This window comes from Rhinolophus ferrumequinum, chromosome 8 (genome assembly GCF_004115265.2).
Source record: "Rhinolophus ferrumequinum isolate MPI-CBG mRhiFer1 chromosome 8, mRhiFer1_v1.p, whole genome shotgun sequence".
In the NCBI taxonomy this organism is placed as follows: domain Eukaryota; kingdom Metazoa; phylum Chordata; class Mammalia; order Chiroptera; family Rhinolophidae; genus Rhinolophus; species Rhinolophus ferrumequinum.
In genome coordinates, this window is record NC_046291.1 from 62038356 (window position 1) to 62055892 (window position 17537).

Sequence of the window (17537 nt, forward strand, 5' to 3'; positions counted from 1 at the left end):
AACAGCATCTCTCACAGGATGTATGAGTCCCTCTTGTCCTGTTTTTGTGAGTAAACAAAAACAATCATCCTATATGCGGGAGCAATATAGGCCCACCCATTTTCAAACATAAAATCTTTTCTTGTTTACAAATGTACACTTCTTCTTACTGTTGTTTTCCACACACTCGTTGCTGTTGCAGGTTTAATGGTGTACATAAAATATTCCAGGAACACAAACACTGCAGATGACCCCATCATGCCTTAAATGAATTTAGAAGCTGGAATCACCAATATTAAAATAACTTATCAACAACCATTATCGCCATCTGTTGGTGGTGGGTGGAGTAGACGCCACTCTCCAGAGCCTTGGCTTGTAATCGGCAATGTTCAAACGCTGCAAATTCCCTGGTAGAGGAATGTGTGTGCCCGCACGCGTTACACTCACACTGGACAAAGTCTAGAAGGATATGCACCAATATGTTTAACGTTCATGTCCAGAACTACAGGTGATTTTACTATTTCAACTTACTTTTTTTCTGTGTCTTCTAATTACAATAAGTATACATTTCTTTTGTAATTGAGGTAAATTGAAGAAAAGGTAGAACTTAGGAGGGACTCATTGTTGGAGGCAGAGGAGAAAATTAAGCTTTATTTACTAAGTACAAACTAAAATATACTTAGATTTTCTATTACAGCAGATGAAAGAAGAGCTCTTAAATGGAAACGGGGAGAAATGACTAAAGCTTTGTTGCAAACAAAAGAAATTTGGGTAGATTCTAAGCAAAAGGTTTTATCAGCCAAGTTCACTTGGGCCAGTAGGTTTAAATGTGAGTTTTTATTTGTTATCCCCTCCCTTTGAAATTCTAATTATTCTGTAGTCACATCTCCTAGTTCCTCTTTATCCTTTTACTGTCAGAGCTTCCTCTGGAGTGGATTATCTCCTTAGCAAAGAACATTATATTCCGGGTATTCAGGGCTGTGGTCTGAACTTTGTTACTTTGAAGCTGGATAAAACCCAAAGAATCTGTATATTCACATTGTCCCATAAAATTCTACAGCTTGCTTTCTTGGGCATGCTTCTCTTTGGTGTTCTTAGAGTGTATCTGCCAATCAGAAGACCTGTTTCTCCCAAGACAATGTATGTATGTCCCTTTTACTTGATGATTTTTTTTTAACCAATAAAACCTTTTTTAAAGGTGTAACTAGGAACAAGGGAAGGTGAAAAGCTGGTTGCTCTGTGACTTTTGACCCCGATATCTCTTCCTCTCACTGGCACTGCGCATCAACAATAGCGTTGGACTAAATGTGAATCATCTGTAATGGCGTCTCCTCTCCTCGTCCCCATCCCTTGCCCCACCTTATTAAATCTTACTGTGAGTAAAAAGCAGAGGGAAATGGGGAGCACGCTGAACCCTGCTGCTCCTTTCCCCGTTCCTTGAGGTGCCGTTTCATAGACGGCTCTTCTCTGTATTCTAGATCCTTTCTCACATTATCAAAACTACTTGTTCTTGACTCATTCCCACAGCACAGTGACTGCCTCACCCTCTGAGAAGGGAACAGTCACCAGGGCCTGAACTTAGTCACCAGGCCCTGAGCGATGGACACTGGGACGCCGTCCGGTTCAGGGGTCTGTATTTTAAGGAGAGCCTGTTGTGGTGTGAGTGGTGGAACTGAGTGGATAGCCCCCAAAGCAAATATTTGAGGAGAGGGAAAGCCTTCAACACGCCCTCGGTGAGACAAGCATCTTCCTCACCCACTAGATTGCAGGGAGGCGAATATATGCAGGAGCTCCACGGAGTGAAAACTGTTCGCTGACTTTCTGGGAAGTCATGGGCTTTCAGTTTTAACCCACAAATCACGATGAAAACCACAATAGAAAGTAAAACTGGTAAATTTCAGAAACGTCTCTTCTCCTATACTCCCCCCCTTTGTTTATCCCTCTTTCAACCATAAGCTACATGTTTATTTCTTGTGTTTAAAACAAACAAAAACAACTCGGAAAATAAATCGATTCCAGTACCTTAATAGAGCTTCCATTTTGTTCCTCTCCTTTCATACTCTGAGTGTAGAAAGGAAATGTTTTTCAAAATTATTTCATAGATAAATTGCGGGAGAACTTAAAACACAATTCGTTTTTGAGCTTTGGGATTTTAGGTAAGATCTTAGGCTCAAAATTCCTATGAGCTTTTGTTTTTCCATCTGCAAAACTAGGAAAAATAGCACATGTCTCGTTGTGGAAGTTAATTAAAGAGTGTTGTGGAAGTTAATTAAATAAGATCATACATGCAAAATGCCTGGCACAGGGCCACAGAACATAGAACTGAGTTAATGGAATCCCCTTGCTGCTTTCTTATAAAACGGTCGAATAAATGGTTGAGGAGATGGTTTCACGGAAAGATAATGTTTGAACAGGTTCTTCAAATTCAAGCATGAGTAGAATGGGGTAATGGAGGGATGAGGGACATGTTTCAAGTGATGTTTAAGGTAAATGAATGCAGCAGACAGGATTGGAAGAACCAGAGGCTGGAGGCAAGGAGAACTATTATGTGCTTTTTGCATAGCTCTAGACATAGTGAAGGGAAGGAGTGAATATTAGAAACACGTCAGAGAAAAAACTCAAGAGTCATTGACTGACAGGATTTCAGGAATGGCTAAGTTGACGTCTAAAGGCCCCCATGCCTGGTGAAAGATTGAGAGTGTGACAGTGCTATTGAATGAAAAGAGACACAAAGAAATGAAGGGGAGATAGGGAAAGATGTGTTTGGGGTTCTTTGGGGATGGGGTTTAGAAAACAGCGGGCACAAGGTGACAGTAACTAGATATTTAAGTGTCTTAATAAGATACTAGGATATTTAAGTTAAAAAAAAAAAAAGAGGCAAACTAAAACGTTGATAAATTTAAAACAAAAACAAAAGGAAAAACCCAGAAAGGAGAAATGGGCATCATCAGAGAAGCTGCATGAATTAAATTTGTGTCATTGGGTGAATTTCTGAGGAATAGGAAGGGTTGAGGACCAAACTGTAAATGTGATGAAAGTACTTGGTTAAGGAGGGAGAAGAGGAAGCCAAATGGGCAAAGAACTGCTGACCGAGTTCCCAGGTGGAATGAGAACCCTCAAATGGGGCAGAGGCAGAGAAAGGTGCAGGAAGTGAGGCGTAATGTCCAATGTAGCAAAGGATCAAAGAGAACGCAAACCAGAAGAGAGTGTGGCGTGGATGGAGTATCTGTGCTAACAAGGTCCTTTCCTCTTTTCCTACTTCCCACATCTCCCTTTCTCCATGTCTATCTTTCCCATCATTAATGCAGAAAGCAGAAGGGTGGAAGGGTAGCCCCTGACCTTCCCTAAGTTTCTTTTCTTCTGGATGGTTTACGAAGGAAAGACCCTGAACTCTGCTACCTCAAGCAAAATCTCTTCGTCTCTGTGAATCTCAATCCCCTTATCCTAAATTGGAGTCATACCAATTTAGTCAACTTTCTTCCTTACTTTTGTAAAGGTGTGAGGCAGGGATGCAGTCTAGAAGCATTTCAGCTAAAACTTGTGCCAGTGATAGAGCACTGATAAATATCAAGCATGTAAATAACCTAGGTAGATAAATGGTGGCTAAAAGGTGGTCTTTAAATCACAATTTTTTTTCTGCTTTGCAGATTTTTTTTTTTCTTTTATTTTGTAAGCTTAGTGACCCGTGTTAATGTTGTTATAAATACTCAGAATCTCTACAGGGAATTAAAGGTGTTTGTGCCGCATTATGCTTCTTGGATGTAATTGTTATTTGGGCCTTAAATTATCTTTACTTTCATGCCTAGTTAGTAATCATTTGATTACATGATTACACAGTGAAATTTTACTGAGAGAGAGAGGTGGCTCAAGCCGTTTGTTTCTTCTAGATAAATATATTTCAGCTTGTTTAATGCACAAAATAGAAACTTACAATATTCACAATGGTTTAAAATGCTACACAAATACTTCCATTTCCTAAAACCTTTTCTCTTTACCCATATCAATATGGTTTTATTGGAATATGGAATGTAAACAGATTCCTAAAACTTTTAAGACTCAATTGTAGTCCTCAAAATCCATCATAAGAAAGCAATATTTAGAGAAAATGTGAAAATTTTAAAGTAAATATATAGAAAAGTAAAATTTTGTAATTTACCCTGTATAAATGAGGAAACAAGTCTCAGATGTGTGAAGTAAGTTATGTGCATTGCCCAAAGTCCCAATAATTTTTAAGAATTATTTTTTAAGGCTTTTTCCCCCCTCAGTTTTTAGAAGACAAGCATAGATAGCAGTGCTTTATATCATGGTGTGGTCACTGTGCAAAGCGTAGAATTAGTGCTTATATTTAAACTATACTGCCATTTCATCGTCAGTAGCAGTGTACTAAGTTGCAGTGTTCTGAATTTTTTTCCTTCTTCCCCCAACTTCTGTTGTACGTTAAGGAATTCGAACGCATTACTCACCCACACCCTCAAAATTAATGCTTAATTCCTCGTTCATTGTTTTGTGTTCTTGAGTGTCCGTCTCTTGCACACATGTGCATGCACACATGTTAGAGAGTATACTGTATAACTGTTATTACAGATATACAAACAGTTGTCAAAATCTTAGCTTTAGAAAAGACCCATTTTAAATATCCCATCAAATGTGTTAAATATATAACCGCGCACACACACCTTTCTGTGATGTTCTAGAGCCAGGCAATGCTGCCTGCAAAACCAAAATGAACAGAAATATTGCCGGCAGCTTCCCTCCCACGATTAGTTTTAAAGGCTGTGTGGATCATAATGCTTTCCTTTAATAATTCCATAGCCTTGCGTTAGGTGTTGTATTTGATCACGGACATAGTGTTACTAGAAGAAACTATTTTGTATAGAGCTCACATTCCTTTTTTTTTCTTGTCCCAAGATTGTCAGGCAAGTACCTGATTTCTCAGAGTTAAACGTCAAACTAATCCGAAGATACCAGTGGAAGGCCTAACCAGGCCCTTGTTTTAGTTTAGTTTAGAGTTTAAAATTCTCATTTCCTGTCCCTTAGCAAAGGACATTTTGTACTTTCAAGCTTGCAGATGTTTGAAAAGTATGTGTGTTTTCGGGACTTAGACGTTAATAAGGGTTCCTTGATTATAACTTCTTCTTTTTTATTTTCTTTTTGTCTTTTAGATATGGGAAAATAGTCTCCACAAAGGCAATTTTGGATAAGACAACAAACAAATGCAAAGGTATGTTTCCTGGGCTGATGATTTGCTAAATCGTAGCTTTAGAAAAATGATGGAATTTTAAACCTGACGTTTGGGTTTAAAACTACCTCCATTTTATGAAAAGCGAAATCTTATGTGTCACCCAGTTTCTGTCTTGCACAATGTCAGCATATTGCTTACGGTTGTCCCTGGTTGAGTTTTGGCTGGAAACCCAACAACGGCAGCTAGCAGTTTGCCAGAATCCCAGATCTGACGCCAGTGGAGTTAACATGCAAAATACTGGTTGGCATTGAGCCCCTACTCTTAAAAGAAGGGGTAAGAGTTAGAAAACAGCTTTTCTTTCCTGAGCCTGAGGAGATTAGAGCTGCTTACTGAAGACCGCTGGACTGTACTAAAGAACTGAAAAGATTACATATTGTGCAAATTGGCTCTATTAATTAGAATAGAGTAGTTCTAAGCAGTACTTAATTACATGTTTCAATACTCCCACTTGTTCTCCGCTGAATGCCTGTTGACAATATTGGCAGCAGGGAGGAGAGAACCATTTTCACTGACCAAATTGTAATAGGGAAGGGAGGTCATACACCCCTTTGAAATATGCTGCTGCATTAATTTGTTGCACTGACCTTCAGTTTTCCGTGTAATTAGGATGAGCTCATCCAGCTCCATGAGCTGGAAGAGGAGGCGTCTACAGTAGGCAGCGCTGATGCTCCGTGCCTCTGACTTTTAATGATCCAGCATCTTAACAACAGGCATGTGATTTCTAGGAAAGGGGAAGAATGGAGTCAGCTGACTTTGAGTCTAACTACTGACCCCTGAATTGAAATAAGGTTGACAGGAATAGGCAGAGAAGGCAAATCTCCTCGTTAATTAGACCCCGGTGTTTCACGTAGTGGTGATGGCTGTGGCTCAGCACCATCTGCAAAAAGGCAAAGAACGAAAATGAACCCTATGGTCGGGCCTCGCCTTAGAAGCCAGCCATTTCTTTTCATCTAGACTTGAAGTGATTCATTATATTTCTGTCTCTTCTTCAAAGCCCCTAAATATAAAGAAGCTATTGTCGCAAGTGTCTAAGCCCATGTTTAATCAACATGGGCCATTCAGGTGGTTTTGTCTTGGGACAGTGAATATAGAGCAGCTTTATGTAGAGCGGTACTCAAAAAAAAAATTTAAATGAATTAAGCTAGAGAGTTAAATTGCAGACTGAAATGTGTTCACTTATTTGCCAAGATTAGTCTTATTTAACATAATTATAAATGATTTGGGAGGACCAGGGACAAAGAAAAAAATCTTTTTTGGTTTTATAAAGAAAAATGGACTCTCGCACATAAAACAGGAAGCTGATCTCAAAAATTAGTTTCAAACCCCAAGAGAAATCACAGTAAACAGTGGTTTTATAGCTTTTTATAGCCTTACTCTCCCTTTTCACCCCATCCAAAAATTAAAAACAAAACAAACAGAAAAGAAATCTTATAAGGCAGACCAGTGTGTTAAAAAAACAGAGCTGCCCTCAGTGAGAGAGAGGACCCCCTTGTTCAATTCTTCTCCACACCCCTACACTGAAAACTATTGTACACTCTTCTTCAGTGAGAAGTTATCGCTAGAAACCAAAATTCCACAAAATGCTCCATGCAATCTAGAAAAAGTATAAGTAAAAAAGGCTAAATCTAATATATTATCATAATACAAACCCATAACAGTTGGAAAGGGTCCAAAGATAAGTGGAGAGATTTGGGGGGCTTTGAAATAAGGATAGGAAATTCAGAACCAGTTTTCAATGCAGCATGTATTGAAACCTTCCCCTGGAGATATTGTTTTGTGCCAATGGTCAGTGGCAGAAACCATGCAGGGCTCTTTGTCTCATGCAGGCCTCTTGAATAGATGTCAGCAGATACCTGTGGGTGGGGGTGGGTAAGCGAGGGGAGACAGTAAGCAAGAGTTAGTTTATAAAATCCTGGAAGCAAGAATGAGAGAGCTCCTGAAAAAAAGTTATTTTAGGACAAATGAGAAGAAATAATACAACATCTAGCTCATAATGAAGACAGCTCACATGGTAGCTGTGTTATAGATAACTTGAGAAGGTTGGTAGGTGGATGATGGATGGGTGAATCTAGATGCATACGAGATTATAAAATATTTGTGTAAATGAAAACTGCTTGTGTTGTACACTAATTTATTGAGATTGAACAGATCAGAGAACTTGATACCTGGAAATTAGACACCTTAGCGGTCACAGATCCTTTTTCGTCACAAAACATATTGTGGAGCCTCTATCCAAGAGGAGAAATTAAGCTGAAGGAAACATTGCTCTGAATAACATGTACCTTGGTTATTAAACTTAAAAATTTATGATTCAATTGCTCATCTACATGTCAGTTTTCTGTCAGTTTTTAGCCAACAACAGGTATTTAAACATTTTGGTACAGTAGTTGCCCCTTATCCATGGGAGAATACATTCCAAGACCCCTAGTAGATGCTTTAAACCATGGAGAGTGCCAAACCCTACATATACTGTTTTTCCTATACATACATACTTTCGATAAAGTTTAATTTATAAATTAGGCACAGTAAGAGATTAACAATAACTAAAAATAGAACATTTATAACATAGTGTAATAAAGGTTATGTGAATGTGGTCTCTTTGTGTGTGTGTGTGTGTGTGTGTGTTAACCAATCTGATAAGCGAGACAGCTACTACGTGAGTAAGGGGCAGGTTGTGTGTGCAGCATGGACACCCTGGACAAAGGGATGATTGACACCCCAGGTGGGATGGAGCAGGACACCATGAGATTTCATGGCACTACTCAGAGCAGCTCACAATTTAAAACTTATGAATTGTTCATTTCTGGAATTTTACATTGAATGTTTTTGGACCGTGGTTGACCATGGGCAACTCAAACTGAGGAAGGTGAAACCATGGGGTGGGGGGCAGGGCACTACTGTGTATACAGCAGTTCAGAACCCAAAAAAAGCTTACAAATGATTGATTGTGACACCAGTTGATTAATTACTAATGCTTACAGAGTTGCATATAAGACCAGAACACACACACAAGTAAAAATGGGTGAAGATAAATCAGACCAAAGGGGAAATTAGGGGTAAGTGTAAAAAACTTAAGGTTACTACAGAAATGGCCCTATGTTTCCTAGTGGCCAAAGCAAAAATAGAAAACCTATTCCCATGATTCATTTACCACAATATGGAGGAAAATCCAGGAAGCAGGAGTGCCATAACATTCCTGGTCCTGAGACCTGAGAAGAATCCTCCCGGGAATCTACACAGAGGGTGCTGTGTTACTTAGTGAATCCATCAATCCCACCTTCAAAAATATCTTTATACGTATTTGTTTAATGAAACCCATAGAACCTGTGTAAGTCAAATTTGTATATTACTTGAAAGTAATATAGAGGAAATGAAAGAGCACAAGTTTGCATGCTTACTTATTATAATTGTTTTCAGCAAATACTTCTGAAACAGTTGGAATGTGGCTAGAAAAGGCCAAAAAAAGGATGTAAACAGTTAACTAAAATGCAGCTATTATGGATTGTTCCTAAAACAAAATAACAAAGTAATACTAATAGGACCTGAGCAGATAACGACTTCACTATACTAACATCAAATTTAAGATCTGTTTATTGTTAATTTTTGACAACAGCAAAATTGGGGGAAAAACTTAAATATCCATCAGCAGGAGTTACATCATTTCAGTGTAGTGGACTGTTCACTTATGACCTGCTAAAATTGTGTTTGGTAATAAAAGATGTGTGCGCGTGAGAGTGTGTGTGTGCACGCCTGTGCGTCTCCATAGAGGATTGCACTAACAGCAGATTTCTAAAAAATACCCAAAAATATGTTCAACCGAATTTCTGACTGGGCAGTTGAGTAACACTCTGCTTTTACCTGGGTCAGCCTCTTCTTTCTTTTTCTTTCCAACCTGGCTGTTTTCTCCACTGTCTAAATGAAATTAAGCCTTATTTCAATCCAATTCCAAGTAATCCAAGGAAGCTGCTTCTTGTTTCAGCTTTAACACTCATCTCTCCTAAAACATTTATTTCTATAATAGATAATCTACTCCATTTCATTACAACTTATTTTGTTACCAGGCAATATTTTTGGTACTAATACTGCAAACTGACCTTTGGACTATTTCCAAGCTTTCTGTTTGATCTTGTTGATACATATGTCTGTTTTGACATGAGTCCCTTACACTCTAGATTACTGTTCTTTATTGTATCTATAAATAAATGATAGGGCTGGCCCCTCTTCTGGGCACCCTCCAAACACTGCTTTTCTTTTCCAAAATACTCTTGTTCATTTAAACTTAATAGGTTCGAGTTCCAAGAATATCTCTGTTGGTATTTTTGCCTGGTGCTCTAATCGTTTGAACAGCGTGCTAAGTATACTTTTAACCTTTTCTCAGTAACTTCAGAGGTATCACAGTGAAAAATCACGGGTCGCCTATTTGAATACAATGATGCTGCTCCTGGGATCAGTTGATTCCGGGGCTGTTGCTCTCAACGCTGTGCAAGTCCTGTTCTTCGTATGGTTTTCCTATTTTCTTGTTACTAGTTTTCACGGCTAGATACCATCCATATGCTTATTTTGTAGCAGCCCTACCCTCAACCCGATCCTCCTTTTCCCCCTAATTTCCTGCTTTTGATTTGTTTTGGCCAGGGAAAATAGCTGACCAGCTTGTTCAAACTGTTTGTAAAGCTGTGGATAAATAAGCTTTGAACCAGGGCCTCTCTTAGGAGATGATGTGCTTATTTTTTTTTTTTTAATATTTTGGTTTTGGACTTTAGGACATGACCCACGGAAACACCTATTTTGGGTATCTGGAGGTATTTTCCCCCGCTTTCTTTATTTTGCGGGGGAGATCATGATGAACTCTATTTTAGGTAAATAAATAATTATGTTTTCAACCAAGTACTAAAATTTAGATTATTTTATATTCTAGGCATCTAACTGTTGTAGTTAATGTATTTGAAAAATAAAGTTTAGTCTACAGAATAAACATAATTTTTGTCTATCATTTGTAAGCTCTGTAGGCTGGCTCTGTCTTTCTTACCAAATCATGAACAATGCTATTTCTCTCAAGTTGCTTTCCACCACCACCAGCTCCCTCCCTCCCCCCCTTTTTAAACCTTGGTTGGTAACTTAGGTGTCTTTTTTTTTTTTTCTTGTTTTTTTTTTAGTAAGTACAGAGCACCTGAGATCTGGAAAAGAGGAAAGCTGGGTTTTGGGTTTTGTTTTTGCTTTTTCGGTTTTTTGCTTTTTCTTCGAAGGGGAACTTGTCTAGCCAATGATAGACCACAAGGAAAGACAGCCAGAAAAGTATGCTGCACTGCAGCTGTTAAAAGCTTGAGACCTGTCAGATCACCCAGGTTTTCATTTCTGGTTGCCTACATCAGAAACTAAAGAGTCATTCTTTTCCTCTTTACATAATTATAAAGTAATGGCTTAAAAACTAAGTGTGTTTTGCATTTCAGGTTATGGTTTTGTCGACTTTGACAGTCCTGCAGCTGCTCAGAAAGCTGTGTCTGCCCTGAAGGCTAGTGGGGTTCAAGCTCAAATGGCAAAGGTGAGTCGAGAGCCAGTAATTACTTCTCTAGTCCTTGGCTTTGGTCCTGAAGCCCGACATGTTGCTTTTCCTATCACCATTCGCACTCCCGCATCCATCCCAGTTAGCCACGGCTACTTCTGGACACTTGTTCCATGTCTTCACATTCTCAGGAGTATTTCTAATGCAGTGTAAGCTATAGTTGCTATTTTTAATCTGTACAAAAAGTGAGACAGTTTTAGTCATTGTTTATTTATGAGATATAAATCTTCTCTTTAATATTTCTACAGTAGTTTTATCCAAGACTTGTTTCAGATGAACTTTTATTAATAGCATTCTAGATGAGGGGTATCGTTGAAGTGGTATTTATGCCCTTGTCTTTATTGCCTAAGTGTAAATTTGGTTTACATCACACCCAGTACATATAGTACATTTATTAAGACATTCATATAATTATGTACATTTTTTTTTTCCAATTGTGGTCCTGGAATTGCTATGGGAAATATTGTTAAGCCTGAAACTCAGCAGTTTATTTTGTGTATTCTTTACAAAAGATCAATAATTTTATGTTATCTGGCTTTTTGAAGTACAGAGGAAAGGGATTTTGTGCTAGCCTCTGCTACTTCTGAATAGTAGCACGTGATCATTCCCTGAGGAGCATTCATATTTCCGTAAGGAAGGACGATTTATGGAAGTTCAAGGACTCTTGTAAAGAGATAAGTTACCTGCTAAGAACTTACGTATACTGAAGGACACATATGTAGCTACCAGGATAGAGATTTACCTTGATTTAAAGGAAATAACATAAATAAAGATTTCAGGAATTAATGAAAGGTATCAGCTTTCCAAAGTAGTCCTTGATGTTTAATGTTTTGAAAGCTTTGGACTCATTCGGCCTTATTTTAGATTTCCTTGAACTCCAGAGTAAGTAGTTAAAATAAACAGGGCTATAAATATGAAGGACCATGATTTTCAGGTTATTTGTCCATAATATAGAGCTATTCCTTGTGATATTGTTGAGAGAAAGTGATTATGAGATTTTGAATTATGTAATTGTGACTATGCAATACTGGTATCATATATGACTTACAGACTGTTTAATCTACCTCTGTAAGGAATGGATAATTTTGTAAGGAGGACTTTTGTAAGTAGGACTTTTAAGGCACAAGCAGCTCTATTTTTTCCTCTGTTCTGTCCATTTTCACTCACACTTTGGAGCTCCCGCTTCCTCCTCTCATGGATAAAATCCAGGGCAGGTCCCGTGACTTTTTGGCCACACTCATTATTTTAAAAAGATCCTTTAATTGCTTCTTTCATTTTAGGTCTTTTTCTCCTTTTTTGGTAGAATGCCTCTTGATTTTTTCATATACAAACTTCATGGAACATAATTATCTTTCAATACATTTTCAGCTGTTTCTACATATATTTACACCAATCTCAATACAGTATTTTAACCAAGATGTATGGGGAAAGTTTCAAGTTACATTCCAAACACAGTTTGTAAAATGTCCAAATCATGTGCAGGGGTTTTCAAACTGAGTGTCAGCTAAAGGGATATATGTCTTGGGTGTTGCTAGTTCTCTAAGAAATCACAGTTTACAAAGCAGTTGTCTGCTAACAACCATATTGATTATTTGGTGATCGGGAAGCAATGTTTTAAAGGTTTACATCCCAACATAGCCGTTGTTCATGTGTGTACGCACACACACACACACAGATATGTAACATGTGTTTAGTTACATTTTAGTAAAGTAAATAGTTCATTTTAGGAAATTGGGATTTGTAGTCAATGTGTTATATGTTGTAATTTTTTCCAATTTGAGATCATGTGAAATGGGCTTCCATTAACATTTTGATGCTGAATGTCTGATTTTTCAAGAACGTATTACTGAGGTTAAATGGGTGATGCCTGTGATGTAAATGTCCAGTCCTGTCTATTTGACAAAATTTTGGGTACGTATAATGGTAAAGCTGCTCCCTCCTCCCAGCTAAGTTCGGCTCTGAGTAGACATTGGCTGGTGGTAATCCTATAGTGTGATGGGGGGATGGTTAGTTTCGTCCCTATTTCCCAAATTTGAGTTTTCCCCACGCTTCCATTGGCTCACTAGCTGGGGTTTAATATATGGCAATGTGAATTTTCCAAACTCTATGGTATCCTGATTAACTCACAGGAGGAAAGGGGCCGGTGATGGGTCCCCTACCCGCTCCAGGGCTGGAGCCATCGTAAAGGATGGGAAAGCTCCTTGACCTGATGGTGATGTGATCTGGCGTTGATTTCTCTGGCCAGACAGCGGAATGCTTTGGGAGTTTTTCAGAGCTCTCTTACCACTACCATCCCCCCAACTGATCTTTTCCCTGTGGTCCCTTAAGCTAGAGAATACATGTCCTCAGGCGGCTCGCCTCAGCTCCTGATAATCTAAGGGTCTGTCCTCAGCCCCTCTCTGCTGGGACCTCCTGGCCCTTCAGTGCAGCCTTCTTGAGAGGATCTAACACAACCCTACGCCTACTCTACCTTGTGTGCCCACCTCTGACCTACGTTTTTTGCAGCTATCTATAGGATATCTGTGGCTTGTTAGGACCCTTCAACCAGCTTTGTGCCTTTCAGATTTCTCAGGTTTAAGTCAGATGTTGCTCCACTGTGTGCACCATGCTCTGCAGGGCACAGATGAAGCCTCCTGAGGGATCTGTTGAAGCCTCTCTTGCTTGACTGGTGATTACAGGGAAGAGGCCCCTGTGGTGAGACTTAGAACATGTGTCTCCACTCTGCATTGCTCTCCACAGCTGTATGCATTCTCAGCCTCTCCAATCTCTTGGAGACGGACAGGACGTGGATGGTCAGTCAGGCATCCCACACCAGGTCTCAGCCAGCTCCTGTGCAGACTCCCTCGGTGGCCTGCTTTCTCACTCTGAATACAGGAGTGCCTGACGCCCATTGTTCTATGTCATCTGCTGACACACAGAAAGAGGCTTGTTTTAACAACCTGCTGCACATGCAGAGGCCTTAGTCAGAGTGGTCCTATGAGCACACAGGTAGGCATGTTTTCAATTCCTGTGCTATTAAGCAGCATAGTATATTAAATGTATGCTGTTTCGAAGAAGTCTTTACAATGCTTTTAGTCAAAACTGGACTGGATGTAGGTTGGCAGTGATATATGTCCTTCACCAGTGCACCTTGAATGCCAGCTTTCCCCAGAGTTGCTAGCTAATGAGCACTGTTCAAAGACCTCCTTAGGAGGCGTGGTAATGTGCATTGGCTAGGAGAGATGGTCCTTTCCTGCATCACCTGTAGGGAAGGAATGGTACACAAGTTCAGAGACCCTGGCGGTGTGCCAGCATTCTGCACCTTACGACTTTCTTCAAGTCTCTGTAGAATGAGTTTCCTGGACTAATTTCTTTTGTATTATATCACTGAAGGCATTTTAAATGCTAGAGGGTCTATTGTTCTCTAGCATAGAACCATGGTTTTGAGTATCTGGAGTTCACTTGGCCCCTTCATGTTGTTTGGGTCAAGAACACCTGGCACATGCTTTCTGTGGAGATAATTGTTAAAAGCAGTTCAGGTTTGGCTCCCATGGTTGAGTGAAAAGGGGCCCATGTCCGTCCACTTTTCTCTAGTGAATTAATTGGGTTTCTATAAGGTTTTGAAAATTCACATTGCCGTATAGTCAAAGCTTGCTTTCTTACATAATCAGGAAAAAATTAAGGGGCATTCTACTAGGGGAATCCTGGAGGTGAGGGAGACTATATCGTTGGACACATTGGCTACTGGGCTGAAAAAGGACTGCACATATACAAAACTGAATTGCAAAACTTCCAATAAAGAGCATTGGACAACAGTGATTGTTCCTTATTTATGTTTTAATTTTCAGTGCCTTGCTTGGATTCTGGCATATGGGAGATATTAAATGTTTGTTATGTTAATGATCAAAGAAGCCAATTGAGTGAGAAATATTTTCTTCCCAGCATGGACAGATACTGAGAATTAAGAATGGGATATTTAAAAAGTATATTCATTGAGCTCAGTCCATCGAGTACCTGATGAAACTTACCAGAAGATTTTCCCAAAGTCTCAAGGCCATTCCTGTTTATGTTACACTTGGCACTTGTTTGAAAATGTGTGCATTTTTAAAATAAAAGACTCAGAAGCTCTGAAAAGAAGAGAAAAATTCAGATAACAAGCTAAAAAGACGTAAAACGGAAATTGACTGGTGATATCTGTTAACAGAGCGATTTGTATAAGCCTTTCGGCAGTGCCTCTTAAGGCCTCCAAGGGCTCAGCAGGTCCTTGTATGTAGTTGGGCTGTTGGTAAGCGTGCACATTTTTTTCAGTAAATAGCAGTCAGTCAGAGGAGTAGGAATTGAATCCCCCTTCCGCACAGAGGTCCACCATGCTTCAGGCAGTTTGCATTCACCAGCCTGAAAGCAGCGATCTGCTGGTTGGTGAACCTATTCCCTACAAGAGAAAACAGATGTCAGGTCTTCCTGCCAAGTCCCTTTCTTGCATTTTAGGAACCATTCCACACGCACAGGGAGGTTTTTGTTAATTTCTTTCAGATGATGACTGAGTGCTTTACGCCATGCAGGGCCTGCGAGCCCCGCTTTTCTACTCAAGTGAACATTAGTAGCCATTTATCCCTCTCACAGCCGATGTGGGATCTAGTTTTCTACTTGTTAGGGAAGCCATTGAACGCTTTCCATGCCTAGGGATATAAAGAGGCCTGTTGGCCCCATTTTTATGTTTGGCCACCCGTAATTCACAGAATAATTGTTTTTTCAGACATAGCATTGCATGTAATAAAACAGAGTTAGGGTTGTCACTGATTTTAAGGAAACGAAATTATTCTCGTTCGGGAACCACCCTCCACTTACTGCAAGTATTGTATATTTTGTTCACTGGGAATGCATAACTTGCATGCATGGACACTTTGAGGTTTAGATATTTCTATGGCCAGTGCTGCCAGCTTGGAGTTTCTTCTGGTTGGTTGGTTAGGTTTTTTTGTTTGTTTTTAATTATTGCAGAATAAGTTGACCATTTGAAAAGAAAAATAAATGACATTAGTTCTAAGAATCATCCCAAATGAAGAAACCTAATTGAGTTGTTGCTATTGAAAACAAATGCATTAAAATCATAGAAAATATTTACTTGCATTTAGTCTACTCATCTATTACCAAAAAATGAGTGAAGAGCTCAATTTCTTTCTGGATTCTTATTTTAGCATTTATTATTTTTTTCTTCACTGGTAAACTTTCAAGTTGAATCAAGACTTTAAAGAATATAGTATTTTTATTAATGTTTTAATAATAGAAGCAACTGAAACACAGATTTAGAAAGTAACTTAGTACCTACATTGTCAACCCTTTTAACAATATTTCACATACGAAAAATTCTGTGAAATTCTTAACTATTAGCCATTTACATTTTTATAATTGTAACTTGAAAACCCACAATATTTATGATATGTTTATTATGTAACTTTTTTTATGCCATATCTTCACCCAAGAAGTGTTTAATGCTCTTTAATTATGGGGTTCCCAGCTTTATTCTGACTAAGCATGATTCAGAAAGCTTTGGAATGAGATAGAGTTAATCATATCATTCTCCTGCTTCCGTGCCTCCAGAAGCTCCCCATATTTCCGGGTGTGGCTTTCTAACTGCAGTACAAGGAGGGCAGTTCCTCCTTCCTCTTTCTCCCCCACACCCACCAGAATACGGGAAATCACAGGAGAAACATGGCTTATGTCTCTGATGTGTCAGTATTACTTGAAAGTATTAGGCCAGAAATAATGTTTCTATAGTAAAACAAACTTGAATAGTTAGGGAGTAGGTTGCAAACTTTACAATCCCCACCGCCCTTTTTTAAGCGAAGCACAAGGCCCCAGGAAATTTTGCAGCTCTGGCAAAGTTACTTTGGCTTTTGCTTACAGACTCTTTGGGATACATAATCATTCTCCCTGCTGTTAGCTCGGCTTAGGTGGAAAAGTTGAAGGAGCTGTGACTGACAAAATAAAATCAAACTCCTTATGTAGCCTTTCACAATCGGGGTTCAGCCCTGTGCCTTCTGCTTGCTTCTCAGGTTTCAACCCAATGTCGTGCCCTCTGAAAAGTCGACCCTAATCTATCTAAGTTCCCCTGTCTGTCCAGGCCCACTGTCATTTATGCACATCTGTATCATAGCATCCATTGCATGTTTTTATCTCCCCTACTTAACTGTAAGCTTTTGGAAGACAGGACTGGAGTTAATAGTTTATCATGAGAATCTGGGACGAATGAGATGTACTGCAAATGTCATTTAGCTGTATTAGGCTACAGGGCCCCTCAATACCCACCTTCAGACAGAACGGACCCCATCTGAGTGGGCCAATTATGGACCAGACTTCCACAGAAACAAATACAGACTTTTGCACTCCAGGAAAATTTCAGGACTTGGGAGGTTAGAGCCAGCGTGAAATGGCTAATCGAGGAGCTTTATAACTAATTGGGTAAAATTGATGGAGGTAGTGAATGAGGTAGAAATAGGACTTTATCTCTCATCCCACCTCAGAAGAATCTGAAAACTTGAATACATAAGATCATTTTGCTTCTTCCTGTATTTTGAAATGTTTTATCTATTACTGTTGCGCACTCATTACACAAATCATTTTTCAATTTTTATAAATTAAAGATACACTTTATGTAATTGTCAGCAGGAGGTTTTACTCATGTCAACAGGAGGTTTTACTCAGCGTAAGATAATCAGTGGTACCGCACTGAATCCATCTCATTTCAGCTAAAAGCAAAGATGGTGGCCATTTTATTTA

The 17537-nt window shown here is 39.2% G+C and overlaps 1 protein-coding gene across 7 annotated transcripts in view; it reads left to right on the forward strand.

Moving 5' to 3' along the window:
* RBMS1 (RNA binding motif single stranded interacting protein 1) overlaps positions 1 to 17537 on the forward strand; it is a 198612-nt gene that overhangs the window by 150741 nt on the left and 30334 nt on the right. For all 7 annotated transcript variants that reach the window (XM_033112222.1, XM_033112228.1, XM_033112226.1 and 4 more), the window contains exons 3-4: positions 5142 to 5200; positions 10669 to 10760. In XM_033112222.1, the coding sequence (XP_032968113.1) occupies positions 5142 to 5200; positions 10669 to 10760 (151 nt within the window). The remainder of the gene's footprint in view (positions 1 to 5141; positions 5201 to 10668; positions 10761 to 17537) is intronic.